The following is a 17,270-nucleotide window of genomic DNA, read 5'->3' on the forward strand; positions in this document are numbered from 1 at the left end:
CGAACATACGGGATCGGCGTGTGACTTTTACGACAGAAATGGACGACGAAATCGTTTGGACACCCGAATTAGAGATAGAGCTCTTTCACAGCATGCAAGGACATAAACCAGTAGGTGTGTTGAAAGTGGGGCCTCCCAATTCGGAAATCCTCGCGAGAAAACCTCTTTCATCCGTCAGGCGTTAGTCGACACTTTCAGATGGTACACATACACGACAAATTGAGTCGAGCAACGAATCGCACGTTTACAATCACGCAGATTTGGGATCATCTAAAGTCGATGTACAATCTCGACGAATTGGTACACTTTTAGCTCACTTTTAGATATATCGTAGCGTACGTTATTATGGTGGTATCTAGAATGATCTCGAATCGAATCCTTTTCCAATGGATCAAAAGGATTTTTGCCTACCAGAGGACTATGGATGCGAATTAGATAACGATGGTATTAATGAAATTATTTGACGTCACGACGCACATGCGCAAACGGACCGATAATCGTTAATTTTTATATGTTCATATAGATAAAGTTGCTCCTGCGTTGAAAAGTGGAAGTATTCCTCCGAGTCCTATTTTACCCGAGTCTCCAGGCACTGGAAGGAGAAAACGAACGCGTACTCTATCGTCGAATCCGTCGCCCGCTTCTCCCGCCACGGCGAGTGGAAAACGTCGTCGGGTTGATAGAAATGCATAGCGCGCTAACTATAGCTAAAGGAGTTTTATCGAATTACGCACGCGCAATCGCAGTTCTCGTCGAAACGGGATATTTGTGACCGTTGGCGTTCCTCTCGTGTCGGGCCTGATCTCGTAGGCAGCTAAGGCAAAGGCAGCGTTATTTCACTCCAAAGGAGTAAGATATCGCGTCGCAGAAGCGCACTATCGCTTCGCATCGACGCGAATCCCACTTTCGGTACGATTTTCCCATTCCCGTGTAGGCAAACGGGGAAGCGCATGGGAAACTTGCTCAATTTGCTGACGGATCGCAATGAATCGCCCAAATACGACGTCTTTCTCGACTTCGAAGGTAAGGCGTACTGTAGCAACGCGACCGCGACGCGCGCACGTTCCTTTGTGAGAGAGAAAAAGGCCAGTCAAATCGCCGGTCGGGGCGACGACGCCCCGCGCGCGCGCACAGCAACGCGGTTGCGATGCTCGAACATCGATCTCTCTCTCGCGCGCGCGCGCGCCCCGCTCCCCGCACGTTCATTGCGACGCGAATCGATCGATGGATCGCGTCGTTCACACGCGTGCTAGAGCGAACTCTCCGAGAACGATCATATCCTTTACGACCGATCGCATTCTTTTCCAATCGATCGGTCGTCAGACTTCGTTCGACAAACAAAAGTCGACGCCCTTTCAAAGAAAAAAAACACGCGAATTTGTGACGTCACTAAAAGTGTGGGCGTGGCTCTTTTTTTCCCCCCTAAGATGCCCAGCCGAAAGCCGAGGAAATGTCGACTCATCAAAAAGTGCTAGCGACACTGGAACGATCCTCACGCATACTCGAAGAATTGCGCTCGTACGAGGGTGCAGGCGAACAAATTCGCCAGGCCATATCCAATCCGAAAAGCGACGATTTTCAGCAGTCGGCATGGCGATCGGTTTGCCCGCTCGTCGCTCAATTGAAATCATTTTATGAGCATTCACTCGAATTAGGTCCGTAGGAATGGGGGGAGGGGGCGTGGTTTTTGCAATTAAATTTTGATTTTTTCTTTATATATAGAAAAAGCTTTTGTCGTGTTATTAGAAGTTTTGACAACGTCGGATTTAAGACCTTTAGATCATTTGAGGGAACAGCAGGTAAGGGGAATGTTGCGTGGGCGTGGTCGCATTGCATGCCGGGTCCTTGTGTCCTTAGCATTCTTCTTGCTTTTGGGTTACACTCAGGTTGGCATGCTAGAGAAATAATCGTTATTGGGGGAGAGATATTAGCAATTGGGACGGGATGGGCGTGTCTCTTATTGTCAGTCACTCTTCTCATATTTTTCATTCTCAAGGCTTTGGTGAAACAATTCGCCGAAATTCTACATTTCACGTTGACGTTCGATGATCTAAAAGTGGGCGTGGGACTTTGTTAATTAGTAATTAGAGAGTATCTATTGTAATCTAAATCAGATGACGAATCCGTCGATTCAAAACGATTTCAGTTACTACAGACGAACCCTGAACAAAATGAAAATGAGCAATGACGTAGTAAGGAAAAACAAATAAATAAATAAATAAATAGAAAAAAACCTTCTCCTTCCCTCCCTCCCCCCCAAGAGAGAAGGTGATAAAGATCCCTCCGATTTGGCTGGCGTTAGCAACGAAATGGCTAATCGAATGTCCCTCTTCTATGCCTATCCGACACCCGTTCTCAAAACGCTTAGCGAAGCCACAGCCAAATTTGTTGAAGACGTAAAAATAAATTAGGAAATATTCTCGCATTAGAAAATGTAGAGTTTTTCTCTCAGCATAAGGATTTGCCTATTGATAATACCACCGAGTGCCTAAGTACCATGGCAACGGTGTGCAAGATCATGATTGAGAACCCGTACGTAAATAATAAAAAAATCAATAGATCAATATTTATCCTGTGACGTAGTGAGTATAAGGAGAGATTGAGAAATGAGGAAAGCGCTTTGTATTGCCTTCGCGTCATGGTTGGCGTCATCATTCTTTATGATCACGTGCATCCGGTGGGCGCTTTTGCAAAAAAGGCGGCTATTGATGTAATATAATCTAGTTCATTTTTTAAAATAAATACAATATTGGGAGGATATTACATCATAGATACGGGGCTCTATCAAAGTGCTGAGAGACTATCCGGTGCAAAGTCAAGTCGAGAGTCTCATCAATGCTCTTAGGTAGTATAATTAATTAAAGAATTAATTAATTGATAATTTTAACTTTCCCCAAGATATACTACGAAGCATTTGAATGATGAAACGACGCCAAAACTGGTGAAATCTTTGCTAGCTGAATAAATAGAAGCGGGGGAGCATGTGGGCGGGTAGAAGATTATGCATATTGTTTCTCTTTTTTTTTGTTCGTTTTCTTGGTAGTACGAGAGGAAGCGGACGTTTTGTTGACCCACTCGATAATTTTTCTGTTTTCTCTCTTCTCCACCCCGAGTAGTATCTCTTCATCTTTTTATTTCTTGGACTCTTTTTTTCTGTACACGTGTCGCGGTTATCCGGGCTCTCATTCGTTCGATTCCCCGTATAGTATCTTTACATTCGTTCGCCTTTTCGTCTCGCCTAGTCCTCGTTGCGTCGCCTCTCTTCGTAGATTTTCTAGTTGCAGCAATGTTTCACCGAATCGATCGAGTAGAATGAGCGGCGCATCGCGTACGAAGCACATGTTCCTAACGCGGGCCCTGGAGAAGATCCTCGCCGACAAGGAGACGCGTCGCTCCCAATACGCGCCGCTACGTCGAGCGTGCAACGATTCACTCAGTAAGCGCTTCGGACGCGAAAGGGGGCCCCGCGAGAGGAAACGTAACGAATACCCCGTATGCGATAGGCGAGCTAAAGAAAACGATCGCCGCCGAAAACGAATCGAGGTAAGGAAGTTGAGTAGTGGGCGTGGTCGAATAGTTGGTTTCCATAGCAGCGATGATCACGGAACGCTTCCGAACCCGGATCAAAGAACCTATGTGGATGCGGATCAATTTATTCTTCCTTTCGAACTGGCATGTCAGAGTCGACATTCGCGACTCGTCATTACCGCATTGGATTGTCTTCAAGTAAAATAGGAGAATAAATATCACGTGACCAATAAAAATATTTGTCTTTTTTTCAGAAATTAATTGCCTATGGGCATTTGCTTGGAAATTCTCCTGATCCAACTCAGCCGGGAAAACGGATTATTGATCGCGTCGTCGAGACGATGTGTGGATGTTTTGCAGGCGTCAATACGGACGATGGAATTCAACTTCAAATAATAAAAGTAATATAATAATTATCACGTGATTAATCGTTATTATTTAATCTTCCCAAGGCTCTTTTGACTGCCGTGACGTCGAATATTTGCGAAGTTCACGAAGGAACGCTTTTGCAAGCCGTTCGAACGACGTACAATATTTACGTTGGAAGTCGAAATTTGATTAATCAGACGACGGCCAAGGCAACGCTCACGCAAATGCTCAACGTCATATTTCAACGAATGGAAGCCCAAGCGGTAAGGAAACGTCTGCATACGGGAATTTTATTGGTCACGTGATCGTTGCTAAGACGCCAGACGTGAAACGAAGAAAAGCGGCCGGTGATGGTGACGTAGAAGAGGTTACCATAGCAGTACCGGCATCACGTGACGAGAGTGAAAGCAGAGATGAGAGATTCTCGGCGAATGATGATGATGATGATGAATTGAGAGAGAGAGCGCGCGTTCTCGTCACTCAAGTCCTAACGCGCGCCGAGGCTCAACTAAGAGAAGAACTAATGAAAGTATAAGTCAATAACAAAAACTTATTTAATCATATAAATAAATTCTTTTTTATAGGAGAGGTTCTCCACTCCCGATTTTGATATGGAATCTCAAGTTTCAGACGTTTCCTCCTCGGAAGTTTCCTCGACAACGATGACAGCCGTATCGTCGTCAAGCGGATCAATTCGATTCGGTCACATATCCCAAAAAGACGCTTTTCTCGTTTTTCGTTCTCTCTGCAAACTCTCCATGAAACCAATCACAGACACGGATCCAAAGTAAGTCAAGAAAGACCCTTCTATAGTCCCTGAGTCTTATCCGGGTTCTTCTATTGTATCTATAGTCCCTAATATCTTTCCTATAGTCTCTACAATGTATCCATACTTTTCTATAGTCTCTCCTCTAATTTCTTCCAGGTCTCACGAGTTGAAATCGAAAATTTTGTCGCTGGAAATGTTGCTCTCGATTCTTCAGAATGCCGGTCCCGTGTTCAAGACGAACGACGTCTTTGTTTGCGCCATCAAACAGTATTTGTGCGTCGCTCTTTCGAAGAACGGCGTCTCATCCGTTCCTCACGTCTTTGAGCTCTCTCTCGCCATCTTTCTCGAACTTCTAAAATCATTCAAAGCCCACCTAAAAATGCAGATAGAAGTAGAGAGAAGAAAAATCATATATATATAATAAGTGACGTCATTTTTTCGTCTTAGGTATTTTTCAAGGAAATCTTCCTAAACATTCTCGAATCGCCAACAAGTTCTCATCAACATCGCTACATGGTCGTCGAAGCCCTCTCAAGAATATGCTCAGGTAAAAGAAAAATAAATAATTATATATACATAGATTAAATAGAAAAATGCAGATGCTCAAAGTATCGTGGATATCTATTTAAACTACGACTGCGATTTATCCCTCGCGAATATCTTTGAGCGTCTAATCAACGTTCTATCGCGCGTCGCTCAAAGCGGCGGAAGTCATCAACCCCATAGCTCCGACGTAGAAATATCAATGCCCGATCGAATGCTCTGTTCCGTCGCCGTCGCGTGCATAGGAAACGTTCTCAAATGCATGGTCGAATGGTGTCGCGATTTATACGTGAATCCCAATTCGACGGGAATGATGGCGTTTGGAATTGCAAAATCCGTTCAGAGTACCGCCGCTTTATTAGAAGCGACAGTCGACGCCGAACATTTGAGGGTGGATAGTGGCGGGGGCGTGGTCGGAGACGGAGACGGAAGTGGTCCGTCGACGCCACGTGGACATCGACGCGTTGTGAGTTTGGCGGCCACGGATGGGGGCGTGGTTGAATCCGGGAGTTTGGTATCCGGGAGTTTGTCGTCGGATGCCCCGGAGGAGTTTGAGGAGAGGAAACAGAGGAAGGCTCTTATGGAAAAGGGACTGGCTATGTGAGTGAGAGGGGGAGATTATACTTATTGATTTATTTAATTTGTTTTGGTTTTAGTTTTGCTGAGAAGCCGGCTAAGGGAGTCAAGTTCCTTCAGGAAAACGGTCTCCTTGGACCGGATCCTATTGACGTAGCAAAATTCTTTCTCTCTGACGATCGACTCGACAAAGTAATTTAAATAACTATTTTAATTCATCATTTTTTATTTTTTGATTTAGACTCAATTGGGTGATTATCTCGGTGACGTCAAAAAATATCACATTGACGTCATGTACGCGTACACGGATCTAATGGAATTTTCCAAAATGTCATTTGTCGCGGCTTTGCGAAAATTTCTCTCCGAATTTCGACTTCCTGGCGAAGCGCAGAAAATCGATCGAATCATGGAAAAATTCGCGTCGCGCTACTGCGAAACGAATCCAAGGTAATATAGATAATAATAATTATTAAAAAAAATGTTTATTTATTTCTTTTAGTACGGGGCTTTTTGCGAGTGCCGACGCGGCGTACGTGCTCGCTTATTCGATTATCATGCTCACAACGGATCTTCACAGCGTCAAGGTAAAGGGTTCTAACGCGCGCTAGCCTTTGCTCACTTGGGCGGGAATTTTGTCAGGTGAAGAACAAAATGACGAAAGAACAATACATTCGCATGAATCGCGGCATCAACGATAGCAAAGATCTCCCGCGCGAATATCTCGAGAGCATTTACGACGAGATTGCGCAGAGTGAAATCAAACTAAAGCCAACGGGGTCCCGCCCCCAAACGTCAACGCTTCCCGGCGGCGCGAGCGCGACAGACAAGCGCAAACAGCGCGCAACGTACACGCACGAAATGGAACAGATGGGCGAAGCGGTCAAATCCATGATGGAAGAGGTGAGCCGGAAGCAGACGTCATTTACACGTGCCACGCACGTGGAGCACGTGAAGCCCATGTTCAAGTCCACGTGGCGTCCCATATTGGTCGCATTGAGCGTCACGTTGCGCGAAACGAATGACATGGAGCTCGTGAGGGCGTGTCTCGACGGACTCCGATGTTCCATACGCATAGCGTGCGTTTTTGGATTAGAAGTGAGGGGAGGGGGCGTGGTCGTTTTGGGGGCGTGGCTCGATTTTTTCTGCTTTAGTTTGAGAGGGATACTTTTATACTTTCGATTAGTCAGTTCACTTTGCTGACTGTGAGCGCCGGAATTACGGAAATGAAGCCAAAGAACATTGAAACGATTAAGACCCTAATCGCTATTGCGCATACCGATGGAAATTATTTACAAAAATCCTGGCATGAAGTAGGTCTAGTAGATATTTTGAAATTTAATTTTTGAGCGTTTTTTTCTCAGGTTTTAAAGGTTGTTTCGCAATTAGAACTCGCTCAATTAATCGGGGCCGGCGTAAAGAAACAATATCTCGTGGGTCCGCCAAGCGGAAGCAACGCGAGCGCGGGAAACGTCGATTCAGATGGTACCAACACAAGAAGAAAAAATAAATAAATATGATTAATAATTATTTATTAGCTACGAAGAGTAGTTCTGATTTGAAACGACTTGCAACAATACAACAATCGATGGGAGAAACGGGATCTCAGAGCGTCGTTGTAGCAGTAGACAGGTAAGAGAGAAAATCAATAAATAAATATGTATACGTATCAGTCAAAAATCCGTAAATATAACAGTCAAAAAATCAATAATAGTCAAAAATCAATAAATATATATGATTTTCTTAGAATTTTCACGGGGTCAATTCGTCTTGATGCGGATGCTATAGGTACTAATAATTAATCAATTATTTTTCTACATTTTTTCCTCTCTTAGTTGATTTTGTTAATTGGCTTTGCAAAGTGTCAATAGTCGAGTTGAATTTGGCGCCCGGTCCACGCATGTTCAGTCTTCAAAAACTCGTTGAAATTTCCTATTACAACATGGATCGAATTCGACTCGAATGGTCGCGAATATGGGAAGTTCTAGGCAATCATTTCAACGAAGTAAAATTAATTTAATTAAAAATTTTAATTAATAAAATTTATTTTTCTAGGTTGGTTGTATTGATAATCAGGATGTTTCCTTTTTCGCCGTCGATTCGCTTCGTCAGCTCTCCATGAAATTTCTCGAACGCGGCGAATTGCCTAATTTTCGCTTTCAAAAGGATTTTCTTCGTCCGTTCGAATACATCATGAAGCGCAACAAATCGCCGACAATTCGCGACATGGTCGTGCGATGCGTCGCACAAATGGTTCATTCTCAAGCGGCCAATATAAAATCCGGTTGGAAAAACATTTTCTCTGTTTTTCACTTGGCCGCGTCCGATCTCGATGAAGGAATCGTTGAATTAGCCTTTCAAACGACAGGTACTGGTCTTAGTCTTAGTGGGGCCCCCTTAGAGGAACCACTGTATGTGCGTGTCTTTAGCTACTATTTTCGAGAAGTATTTCGCCGCTACAATTGACTCGTTTCAAGACGCTGTCAAGTGTCTGAGCGAGTTTGCTTGTAACGCCGCTTTTCCGGACACAAGCATGGAAGCAATTCGTCTTATTCGTCATTGCGCTCGTCACGTGGCCGAAGCACCACAGGTAATAGCACTATTCAAACAAAGGGAGATCTCATGCCTCATCCGGGACTTTATTTTCTTTCAGATGTTCAAAGATCACGGCGTAGATGAGAATGTGAGCGAAGAAGATCGCGTGTGGGTGAAAGGTTGGTTTCCCGTTCTCTTTGAACTGTCGTGCGTCGTCAGTCGATGCAAATTGGACGTGAGAACGAGGTTAGTTTCTCTCTCTCGCGCGCGCGCGGGGTCACTACGGTTACCAAGTTCCCGGCTGTTCTTACAGAGGTCTCACCGTCATGTTCGAAATTATCAAGACGTACGGCTCGTCGTTCAATCAGCGCTGGTGGAAAGATCTTTTCCGCATCGTCTTTCGAATATTCGACGACATGAAGCTCCCGGAACAACGCCAAGAGGCAAAATGGAAATGAAATCGAATTCGTTATTTTATCTCCTCGTTTTTTTTTAGAAAGCCGAATGGATGACGACGACGTGTAATCACGCTCTCTACGCAATCGTGGACGTTTTCACGCAATATTTCGATATTCTTTCACCCGTTCTCCTTGGAGATATGCTGAGCCAATTACACTGGTGCGTCCAACGAGGTAAATTAAATTACCTAATTAAATTAATTAATTAATATTAATTAATTTTAGATAATGAACAGTTGGCTCGATCTGGTACGAATTGTCTTGAGAATCTCGTCATATCGAATGGACACAAATTCACTGAGTCAACATGGGACGAGATTTGTCGCGAAGTGAAACGAATTTTCATTTCCGCCTTGCCTCATCAGCTCCTCACGTGGAAACCAACGATGACGTCGATTGCTCCTCCAACTTCCGCTTCTCCTGGATCGTCGGAGTTTGGCTCGGACGCGGATCTGAGTCGATCCGGGCTACAACAGCAAACGGCGGAAACGGAGAGCTTAGCCTCCGTGTCCACTGTCGACGATTTAGAAGAAAATGCGACGGTTATTTCAAAATCTAAAGAGAAGAAAACAAGTAAGAACGTTTCGACTTACCTTATATTATATAAGGGGTTGTTTTCTAGGTTCGGATCCCGTTCTCTTTTCGGCTCTTCTCATCAACTGCGTCGTTCAACTCGAATTGATTCAGGCCATCGATAACATCGTCTTTTTCCCGGCGATTTCTCGCAAAAACGACGAATACAATTTAGCAATAGCTAGAGTAGGGAAAAAAGCGTTCCCTTCCCTTTAATTCATATCCCCCCTCCCCTAGGGAAAAGTTCCCCCGGGTCGACCGACTCCGCCCGAACAGGCAATGTATTCGCGACTCAGTTCGCGTCATCTTTTGGCCCTTGTCGATTGTCTCCTCGAATCGCATCGTTTTGCGCGAAAATTCAACGCGAATAACGAACAGCGAGTTATTCTACAGAAAGCGGGTTCGTTTCCTCGTCGCGTCGACGCGCTCGTTTTATTCCACGTTTTTCGTTAAGGTTTTCGCGGAAAATCGAAGCCGAATTTAGTGAAACAGGAAACGACGAGTCTAGCGTGCGCGTTGCGGATTCTCTTCTACATCTACGACGACGATAATCGAAGCGAAGCGTGGGACGACGTCCAGACGACATTGATAAGGTAAGAAGAGACAGAATTCAAAAAATCAATAAAACGAATAATATATTTAGTTTATATGATGAGGGTTTATCCTATTTTCTATGTTTGTCAACGGATAACCATCGAGAAGCGTGGACGTCTCTAATCCTTATATATTTAGTGCGATTGCTTGCGTTTTCAGACGCACGGGTAATTTAATTAAATAATTTAATTAATTAATTAAATTAATCAATTTATTTAGTTTCCTATTCACGCGGCGCGCGCCTATTCATTTCTCTGCGATTTTCTCGAATTGGAACTCAAGTTGGAAATTCGAAATTTGCTGAGGAAGTTTTTTCAACGAATCGGGACGTCGTTTGAAATAATTGTCAATGTGTGAGTGATTGAGTGAATATTATGTGCATGTTATTTTTCATCATGATGTGAAAATTAATACCTTATTGATATTAATCCCCGCGATAAATAACGCTATTTTTATCCGTTTCCCACAGTTTCACTTCATAGAGCAAGTCGCCTAGCAACGCTTTCATCTGCTCCCATATAAATAGAGCGACGTTTTCCGTCGTGCTCGGTTTAGTGCGGAAATACGGGACATCTTTATCGATGTTCACGTGATCGAGATTTTGCATTATTCCTTTTTCTATGTAGATTTTCAAATCGGCGATATTAATGACCATTCCCGTGAGCGGATCGACGTCTCCGTAGACGGTAATTTCGACGCGATAATTGTGTCCGTGTCCGTTCGGGTTGTTACACTTACCGTAAAGTTTCGCGTTTTCTTCGTCCGTTAGAGCGCTGCTGTGAAGACGATGTGCGGCACTGAACGATTGGTTACGCGTCACGTAAGCACGCACGACACGTTGCTTTGAAGAGTCAGACGTTTCGTTCATTGGAAGCCGACAACAACAAATTGAGCACGTGATCGAATCCCGTATGTAAACGGGCGTGTCTCACAGCGAACCTCGTTTGCGATCGCTACAGTACGCGTATTGAGCCGCTCTGCTCGCTCGGAATAGCCGTCGACCTCTCGCATTGTCGTCATGGGATGCGTCGGAGCGAAACCGGAGACTCCATCGCCGTCGCCAGCCAACTTGGCTCCTCGACATCCGATGTCGCTGCAAAATCGTCTTAGCGGACCGGCTCCCATGCGCGGACAGTATCCAGGAACGATGGGAGCCCCCATGGGGAGCCCTACTCATCAGTATCCGGGCCAATATCCGGCGGCGACGACCCAATATCCAGGGCAACAACACTATCCAATGGGCCGCCAACAATATCCAGCGGCGGCTCAACATCAATATCCGGGAGCCATGCCAGCGACCATGCCCGCACGTCCGACGACGTCACCAAACCGCGCACTACCCGGACTACCTGGCCCATCATCATCATCAACCCTACCCTCTTCCCTTTATCCCGTCGTCAAAGCGCTCTACGACTACGAAATACGAACGGACGAAGATCTACCGTTCAAGAAAGGCGATCGACTCGAAGTGCTCAACGATTCGGACGGCGATTGGTGGCTCGCACGATCCATCGACACGCGACGCGAAGGATACATACCAAGCAACTACGTAGCAGCCGAAGAAAAAATCGACTCAGAAGAGTAAGAAAAAATCCAATTAAATAATTAATTTAATTAATTAATTTAATTAATTTTTAATTAAATTAGTTGGTACCGTGGTCGCATTCGTCGCGCCGAAGCGGAAAAACTTCTCATGTATCAAGGTCGTAGTGGTACGTATTTGATCCGGGAAAGTGAGAGTAATCCGGGAGATTATTCTCTGTCCGTTCGCGACGGGGATAATATCAAGCACTATCGCGTTCGCAAGGTGGAAACGGGCGACGGCTATTTCATCGTTCGTCGCGCCGTCTTTCGCGATTTGATATCGCTCGTCTCGCACTATCAATCGAATTCGGACGGACTCTGTTCTCGGCTCGTCGAAGCGTGTCCGCAGACGGAAAAACCGTCCATCGATTTATGCAGATCGACGAAGGATCAATGGGAAATTCCTCGCGATTCGTTGCGTCTTCAAAAGTTGCTCGGACAGGGTCAATTCGGCGAAGTGTGGGAAGGCATTTGGAATAAGACCACGCCCGTCGCCGTCAAAACGCTAAAACCCGGATCCATGGCTCCCACCGCTTTCTTACAGGAGGCGGCAATTTTGAAACGATTACGTCATCCCAAGTTGATACAACTCTACGCCGTCTGCACGGACATGGAGCCAATATACATTGTTACAGAACTCATGAGGAACGGATCATTACTCGAGTATTTGCAGTCGTCAAGGGGACGAGAATTACGACTACCACAACTGGTAAAAAAATATATTAATTAAATTAATTAATATAATTAATATAATTTAATTAGATTGATATGTCTGCGCAAGTTGCTTCCGGTATGGCTTATCTCGAAGCTCAGAATTATATTCATCGCGATCTTGCTGCGAGGAATATTCTCGTCGGCGAGAATCTCTCCTGTAAGGTCGCCGATTTTGGTCTAGCGCGCGTTATTCAAGACGACGAATATCAAGCGCGAGAAGGAGCGAAGTTTCCCATTAAGTGGACGGCACCGGAAGCGGCTCTCTATAACAAATTCACTACCAAGTCCGACGTCTGGTCGTTCGGCGTCCTTCTCTCGGAATTCATCACGTACGGTCGAATTCCTTATCCGGGTATGAATAATGCCGAGGTTCTCGCTCAAGTGGAGAGAGGATATCGAATGCCACAGCCGGCCAATTGTCCATCGGAATTATATGAAATCATGTTGGAGTGCTGGAAGGACGATGCGCAAAGCAGGCCTACGTTCGATTCGTTGCAGTGGCGCTTGGAGGACTTTTTTGTCGGCGAAGGAAAGCAATATAAGGATGCGAATGACGTCAATTGAATTTTGAGGTATATGAACCCATTTTTCTTATCGTGTATTGGGGGGCGGGGCGGGGGCGGGGGAGGGGGCGAGGAGGTATTTTTTATTATTACGTGTAGGAATGCGCAGGCGGGGCATTTTTGTACGGTTTTTGTATTCGTACGCACGATTGGAGGGAGTCCACGCACGTCACGTGGTACATCGGCAGGTCCCGTATACAGAACCAGTTCTTTGTTCCAGATCCTCGCTCCTGTCCTTCTTCTCATGGCTCGGTAAGCTTCATCGAGGTTTTTCTATTCTACGCTCACCTATTCTTCCAGCTCCGATCCCGAATTGTCGAGAATTTGCACGCATTTGTGGTCGATCGACGAAAATCGTCTCGCGCCGGGCGCCGACTACGAAATCAATCTCCAAGGCGGTACGAAACGCTATTGGAAGCGCGATCAAGCGTCGGAGCCCCTATTCACATTCGTGAGTCGCGAGGCTCTCGAAAAGAAGACGTATCGCACGTTCATCGCACTTCTCGATAATTACGAGAAGGAAACGAAAGTCCCGGAGACCGTTACGCCTCAAGAGGAACGCGAAAACTGGGCTTTCTTGAATGCGATCGTGGAAACGAAAGTGATGAAGGAAGCGCACAAGTAATTCATTCCATCGATACCCCGGATGACGATGACGTCATCGTTTTATCTAGATACCTCGTTTCGAAAGGAAAAACGGATTCGAATGAGGATCGTTTCAAGAGGCATCTCTATAAAATTTGGTTTCAATTATATAGGCGAACACGTGACACGAAAGTTTCTGATTCGTCGGGTTTCGAACACGTGTTCGTGGGCGAAACGCGCGCTAGTTCCGGCGGACGACCGAACGCGGTGCTCGGATTTCACAATTGGATTCAATTCTATTTACAAGAAAAGGCGGGAAACGTCGACTATCGCGGATATTTAATGAATAGAGAAGTAAAAATCAATCAATAAATATAATCATATATAGATTATTTATTTTTTAGCCTGAGGGTCCCCATTCTCGTTTTCTGACTATTCAGTTCTCGTGGAAATGCGAGAACAAACCGGAAGGAAGCACGTTCATAGGAACGAGTCCCGAATTTGAAGTCGCTCTCTATACCATTATTTATCTGCTTGGAAATCACGGCGATAATCACGTGCAAGTTGATCAATATCGCGTTAATATCAAGTGCTACCATCACGGCGGAAACATGGGCACTTCGTTTCCAATTGAACTCGATTAGTAGCGAATTTTCTGGCGTCGTGGACCGGAAATAAATTTTATTTCTCTTTTTAAAAAGAATTTTTTGGTGACATAAAGGTAAGTGTAAGGGGTTTTTCTCTCTAGTTGAGTCTTTTTCTCTTGCTCTCGTTCTCCCATTCCCGTGCCTCTTTGGCTTTTTGCGCAAGCTCATCCTCACCCATAAGACCCTGGGGGAAAATCAATTAATTCAATTAATATTATTAATTGATTTAATTCATTAGGTACCTTTTCTTTTTCTATTACGAGTTTCGCCGTAGCCCCGTTTTCCTCACTCACAGACGCCGACACTTCGAGAACGCCGTTTTCGTCGACAGAAAACATGACGCTAATTTTAACCTAGACCCTCGATTTTTTCCAAAGAAACGCGCTAAGTTTTCTTTCTCCCATACTTGGCCTCTTGGTCTTGGTGGCAATCCGGGTAAAATAAATTTCCCTAGAAGCCTAAAAAGAGATTGAAGTTTTTATTTAATATCTCTTAATTTAATTAAAACATACCGATTCTTCTTCGTAAATTTGTCCTCACCTTCAAAAACCTTAATAAGAAACTATATTATAAAATTAAACAATATGTATCTTTCCATTTTGCCTCAACAATGGCCTTTGTTTGATTATCCTCATTATTGTAATAAATTCGCGAGTGGCTATAGGGAATGGTCGTATTTCGCGGTATGAGTACGCTCATTTTCCCGCCGGCTAATTCGATCCCCAGACTCATAGGAGTAACATCCATCTAAAATCAATAATAAATAAAAGATTAAGAGTATCCTTGTCTTACCAAAGTCAGTCCTCCCAGTTTCTCAAAAGCAAGCTTTTCTTCATACGTTAGAGTGAGATTAGCTGCCTGTATAGCCGCTCCCATAGCAACGGCTTCATCAGGATTAATCCTCTTACTCAAAGTCTAAAAAAGAAAAAATCAATAATTAATATAATACCCCGTTAGCGCGCGATACTTTTTCCGGGAAAAAATTCTCAAGTAGCGCTTGTATTTGAGGAATTCGACTCGATCCCCCAATCAGTACGATTTCATCCACGTCGCCCTTAGAAACGCCAGCGTCCTTTAGCGCGCGTTCCACCGGAACTAAACAGCGCTCAAACAAATCAGAATTGATATCATTAAACTGATCGCGAGTGAGAGACGCGTCGAAATCTTCGCCTCCAATTAAAGCATCGACCTCAATAGAACCCTAATAAATAAATAATTATAATCGGATTAGAAAGGGGGATATTTTTTATCTATACTTCCGTTGAGTGAGATAGGGTGTGTTTGAGTTGTTGGCACGCGTCGCGGAGTTTTTTAAGAGCCTTGGCATTCTCTAACACGTTCACATTGCCACACTTCTCCTTTACCTTATAAAATATATATCTTTGATTCTTTATATTTTTTATTTCGTTCTCTACGTACTTGTGGTGCAAAGTATTTAACGAGATTATTGTCGAAATCTTGCCCGCCCAATTGCATGTCCCCGGACGTGCTCTTCACTTCAAACACGTGACCGTCAACAATGAGCACAGTGACGTCAAGAGTACCACCGCCTAAATCATAGATAAGTAGCGTGCGCGGCTCATCGGACCCAGTTCCTAGGCGGAAAAAATCAATAGATATCTATATTATTGATTTTTTGCGTTTGCCTCTTTCGAGGCCATAGGCTAGAGATGCGGCCGTTGGTTCATTGATTACGCGCTCGAGTTTGAGACCGGCAATTGTGCAGGCGTCGATTGTAGCCTGGCGTTGAGCATCATTAAAATAAGCTAATAAATTCACAAAGGGTGTCTGTCTTCTTTATTATATATAATATATAATAACCTGGTACTGTTACAACGACTGATTTGATCGGACTGCCGAGATAATCTTCCGCTGTTCTTTTCATTTTCATGAGAACAGCGGCCGAAATTTCTTCAGGTGTAACAATCTAAAATATAATACATAAAAATTTTAATAGAAATTCGTATGAGCCCTCCCAAACCGTTTCGACTCCACGTTTTTTCACTTTTACAGCGCAATGTTCGCTCTCTGCCAAATCGAAAGACCACAAACTGAGAAATTCTTCAATGACGTCATCACTTCTCCTAAAAAAATAACCCGTAAGAAAAAATAGCGCGCGTGCTCACTTCACTTTACCTTCTCCCTATCATTCTCTTAGCGTCATAAATAGTGTTCTTCGGATTCCGCGACTACGCATGCGCAGAGTAAACACGAGGCGACGAACGCTCGACTTTCTTTTCCTCACCGCTTGCGACGCCGCCGCTTCGCCGACGAGCATATCGCTCTCAGTATAAGCGACCCATGAAGGAGTCGTCCTATGTCCCATGTTATTAGCGATGACCGTCGCTCGACCGCCTTCCCACACGGCGATGCACGAATAGGTCGTGCCTAGATCGATTCCTACGGCTGGCGAAGGCGTTTCGACGGCTTCTGACGTCTCTTTCGGTTTTTCCGCTTCGTTTTTCAGCGTCCTTGTCTCGTCTGAAGCTGCGCGCATCCTCGCGAGGCGTTCGAGGTCATTTTTGGGGATTGGATTACGTTTTTCGAACGGGTCTCCTTCCAGATTAGCTCCTCGTTCTTCCTCTTCCATTTCGGGTTCTTCGCACGTGCCACGTGCATCATTTGGCGGGCCCCGGATACAATCAATCATCAATCCAAGGTATTGTCTTATTGATTTCCCCTTTGTCAATTGTTTTGTCGTGTAGTAGTTCCTCCAATCCGACGAGGCAGACGCAGCCATCCCTCTGTGGCCAAGAGCGATAAATAGGCCATACCTCTGCAGAGGCTCTAGAGTTGCCTCCCCGCATAAGGCTGAGCACTGGCGGGTAAATCAGTGACGCCCCTTGGAATTGCACCTGCGAGTGGACTGACATCCCAGCTGCCACTCGCAGTCCAAGGCTCGGAGCCAGGAGGTTAAACGGGCTCATCCTCCGCGGGGGAGTCTGGAGTGACCCCACGAGTCCGTTGACTCATAAGCAGGTGCCCATCTGGCCTTACCCCATTGGGGGCGAGGGGGTGGATGGAGGAGAGGGGAAACTATGCTTGAATTTTCTTTTACATCCGGGACTTTTATTAAATAAAATTTGACATGACTTCTCCTACTTTTCGTGCGGCCCTATCTAGTGTTCACGCGCCTAGCTACTGGATTCACACGTCACGTGATCTAATATGCGCCTGGTCTATATATAAAAATTTAAATTATTCAATTTTCAATCCACGAGAACATTGGGACTGC

At 44.9% G+C, this 17,270-nt stretch overlaps 7 protein-coding genes across 7 annotated transcripts; 5 read left to right on the forward strand and 2 right to left on the reverse strand.

Annotated features, from left to right (window-relative positions):
* Positions 1–5: 5 nt before the first annotated feature.
* LOC136197314 (MRG/MORF4L-binding protein-like) lies at positions 6–777 on the forward strand. The gene is made up of 4 exons (XM_065987050.1): positions 6–114; positions 179–300; positions 360–444; positions 524–777. The coding sequence occupies exons 1-4, from the start codon at positions 39–41 to the stop codon at positions 691–693; spliced, it is 453 nt and encodes a 150-aa protein (XP_065843122.1). The 5' UTR covers positions 6–38; the 3' UTR covers positions 694–777.
* LOC136197310 (CYFIP-related Rac1 interactor B-like) lies at positions 737–3,143 on the forward strand. The gene is made up of 11 exons (XM_065987045.1): positions 737–849; positions 935–1,023; positions 1,428–1,655; positions 1,723–1,799; positions 1,997–2,056; positions 2,115–2,192; positions 2,262–2,396; positions 2,453–2,532; positions 2,584–2,710; positions 2,772–2,845; positions 2,899–3,143. The coding sequence occupies exons 2-11, from the start codon at positions 951–953 to the stop codon at positions 2,963–2,965; spliced, it is 999 nt and encodes a 332-aa protein (XP_065843117.1). The 5' UTR covers positions 737–849; positions 935–950; the 3' UTR covers positions 2,966–3,143.
* A 55-nt stretch (positions 3,144–3,198) lies between these two features.
* LOC136197303 (brefeldin A-inhibited guanine nucleotide-exchange protein 1-like) lies at positions 3,199–10,386 on the forward strand. Its single transcript, XM_065987039.1, is given in 30 exon segments — positions 3,199–3,436; positions 3,504–3,543; positions 3,591–3,726; positions 3,783–3,929; positions 3,981–4,160; positions 4,214–4,426; positions 4,482–4,684; positions 4,823–5,057; positions 5,114–5,213; positions 5,266–5,809; positions 5,866–5,977; positions 6,027–6,232; positions 6,285–6,369; positions 6,425–6,880; positions 6,937–7,095; positions 7,147–7,267; positions 7,321–7,414; positions 7,530–7,570; positions 7,618–7,787; positions 7,838–8,184; positions 8,186–8,372; positions 8,436–8,563; positions 8,631–8,760; positions 8,814–8,949; positions 9,001–9,348; positions 9,398–9,534; positions 9,586–9,748; positions 9,803–9,941; positions 9,992–10,109; positions 10,162–10,386. Coding segments are annotated over 30 exon segments (5,337 nt in total). The 5' UTR covers positions 3,199–3,312; the 3' UTR covers positions 10,300–10,386.
* LOC136197555 (6-pyruvoyl tetrahydrobiopterin synthase-like) lies at positions 10,367–10,810 on the reverse strand. The gene has a single exon (XM_065987346.1). The coding sequence runs from the start codon at positions 10,808–10,810 to the stop codon at positions 10,367–10,369; it is 444 nt and encodes a 147-aa protein (XP_065843418.1).
* Positions 10,811–10,851: 41 nt separating this feature from the next.
* LOC136197306 (tyrosine-protein kinase Src42A-like) lies at positions 10,852–12,844 on the forward strand. Its single transcript, XM_065987042.1, has 3 exons — positions 10,852–11,523; positions 11,590–12,235; positions 12,289–12,844. The coding sequence occupies exons 1-3, from the start codon at positions 10,961–10,963 to the stop codon at positions 12,802–12,804; spliced, it is 1,725 nt and encodes a 574-aa protein (XP_065843114.1). The 5' UTR covers positions 10,852–10,960; the 3' UTR covers positions 12,805–12,844.
* A 140-nt stretch (positions 12,845–12,984) lies between these two features.
* LOC136197312 (uridylate-specific endoribonuclease B-like) lies at positions 12,985–14,629 on the forward strand. Its single transcript, XM_065987048.1, has 4 exons — positions 12,985–13,055; positions 13,104–13,424; positions 13,478–13,742; positions 13,793–14,629. The coding sequence occupies exons 1-4, from the start codon at positions 13,048–13,050 to the stop codon at positions 14,030–14,032; spliced, it is 834 nt and encodes a 277-aa protein (XP_065843120.1). The 5' UTR covers positions 12,985–13,047; the 3' UTR covers positions 14,033–14,629.
* Positions 14,054–16,798, reverse strand: LOC136197305 (heat shock cognate 71 kDa protein-like). Its single transcript, XM_065987041.1, has 15 exons — positions 16,574–16,798; positions 16,281–16,522; positions 16,172–16,224; positions 16,017–16,119; positions 15,857–15,962; positions 15,682–15,801; positions 15,455–15,630; positions 15,292–15,399; positions 15,003–15,236; positions 14,828–14,950; positions 14,639–14,782; positions 14,548–14,585; positions 14,442–14,493; positions 14,278–14,388; positions 14,054–14,219 (listed from the first exon to the last, which is right to left on the reverse strand). Exons 1-15 carry the CDS (start codon positions 16,773–16,775, stop codon positions 14,133–14,135), a joined length of 1,899 nt encoding a protein of 632 aa, XP_065843113.1. The 5' UTR covers positions 16,776–16,798; the 3' UTR covers positions 14,054–14,132.
* Between the last annotated feature and the right edge of the window lie 472 nt (positions 16,799–17,270).

The sequence above is a fragment of the Oscarella lobularis genome, chromosome 17 (assembly GCF_947507565.1).
Source record: "Oscarella lobularis chromosome 17, ooOscLobu1.1, whole genome shotgun sequence".
NCBI lineage: Eukaryota > Metazoa > Porifera > Homoscleromorpha > Homosclerophorida > Oscarellidae > Oscarella > Oscarella lobularis.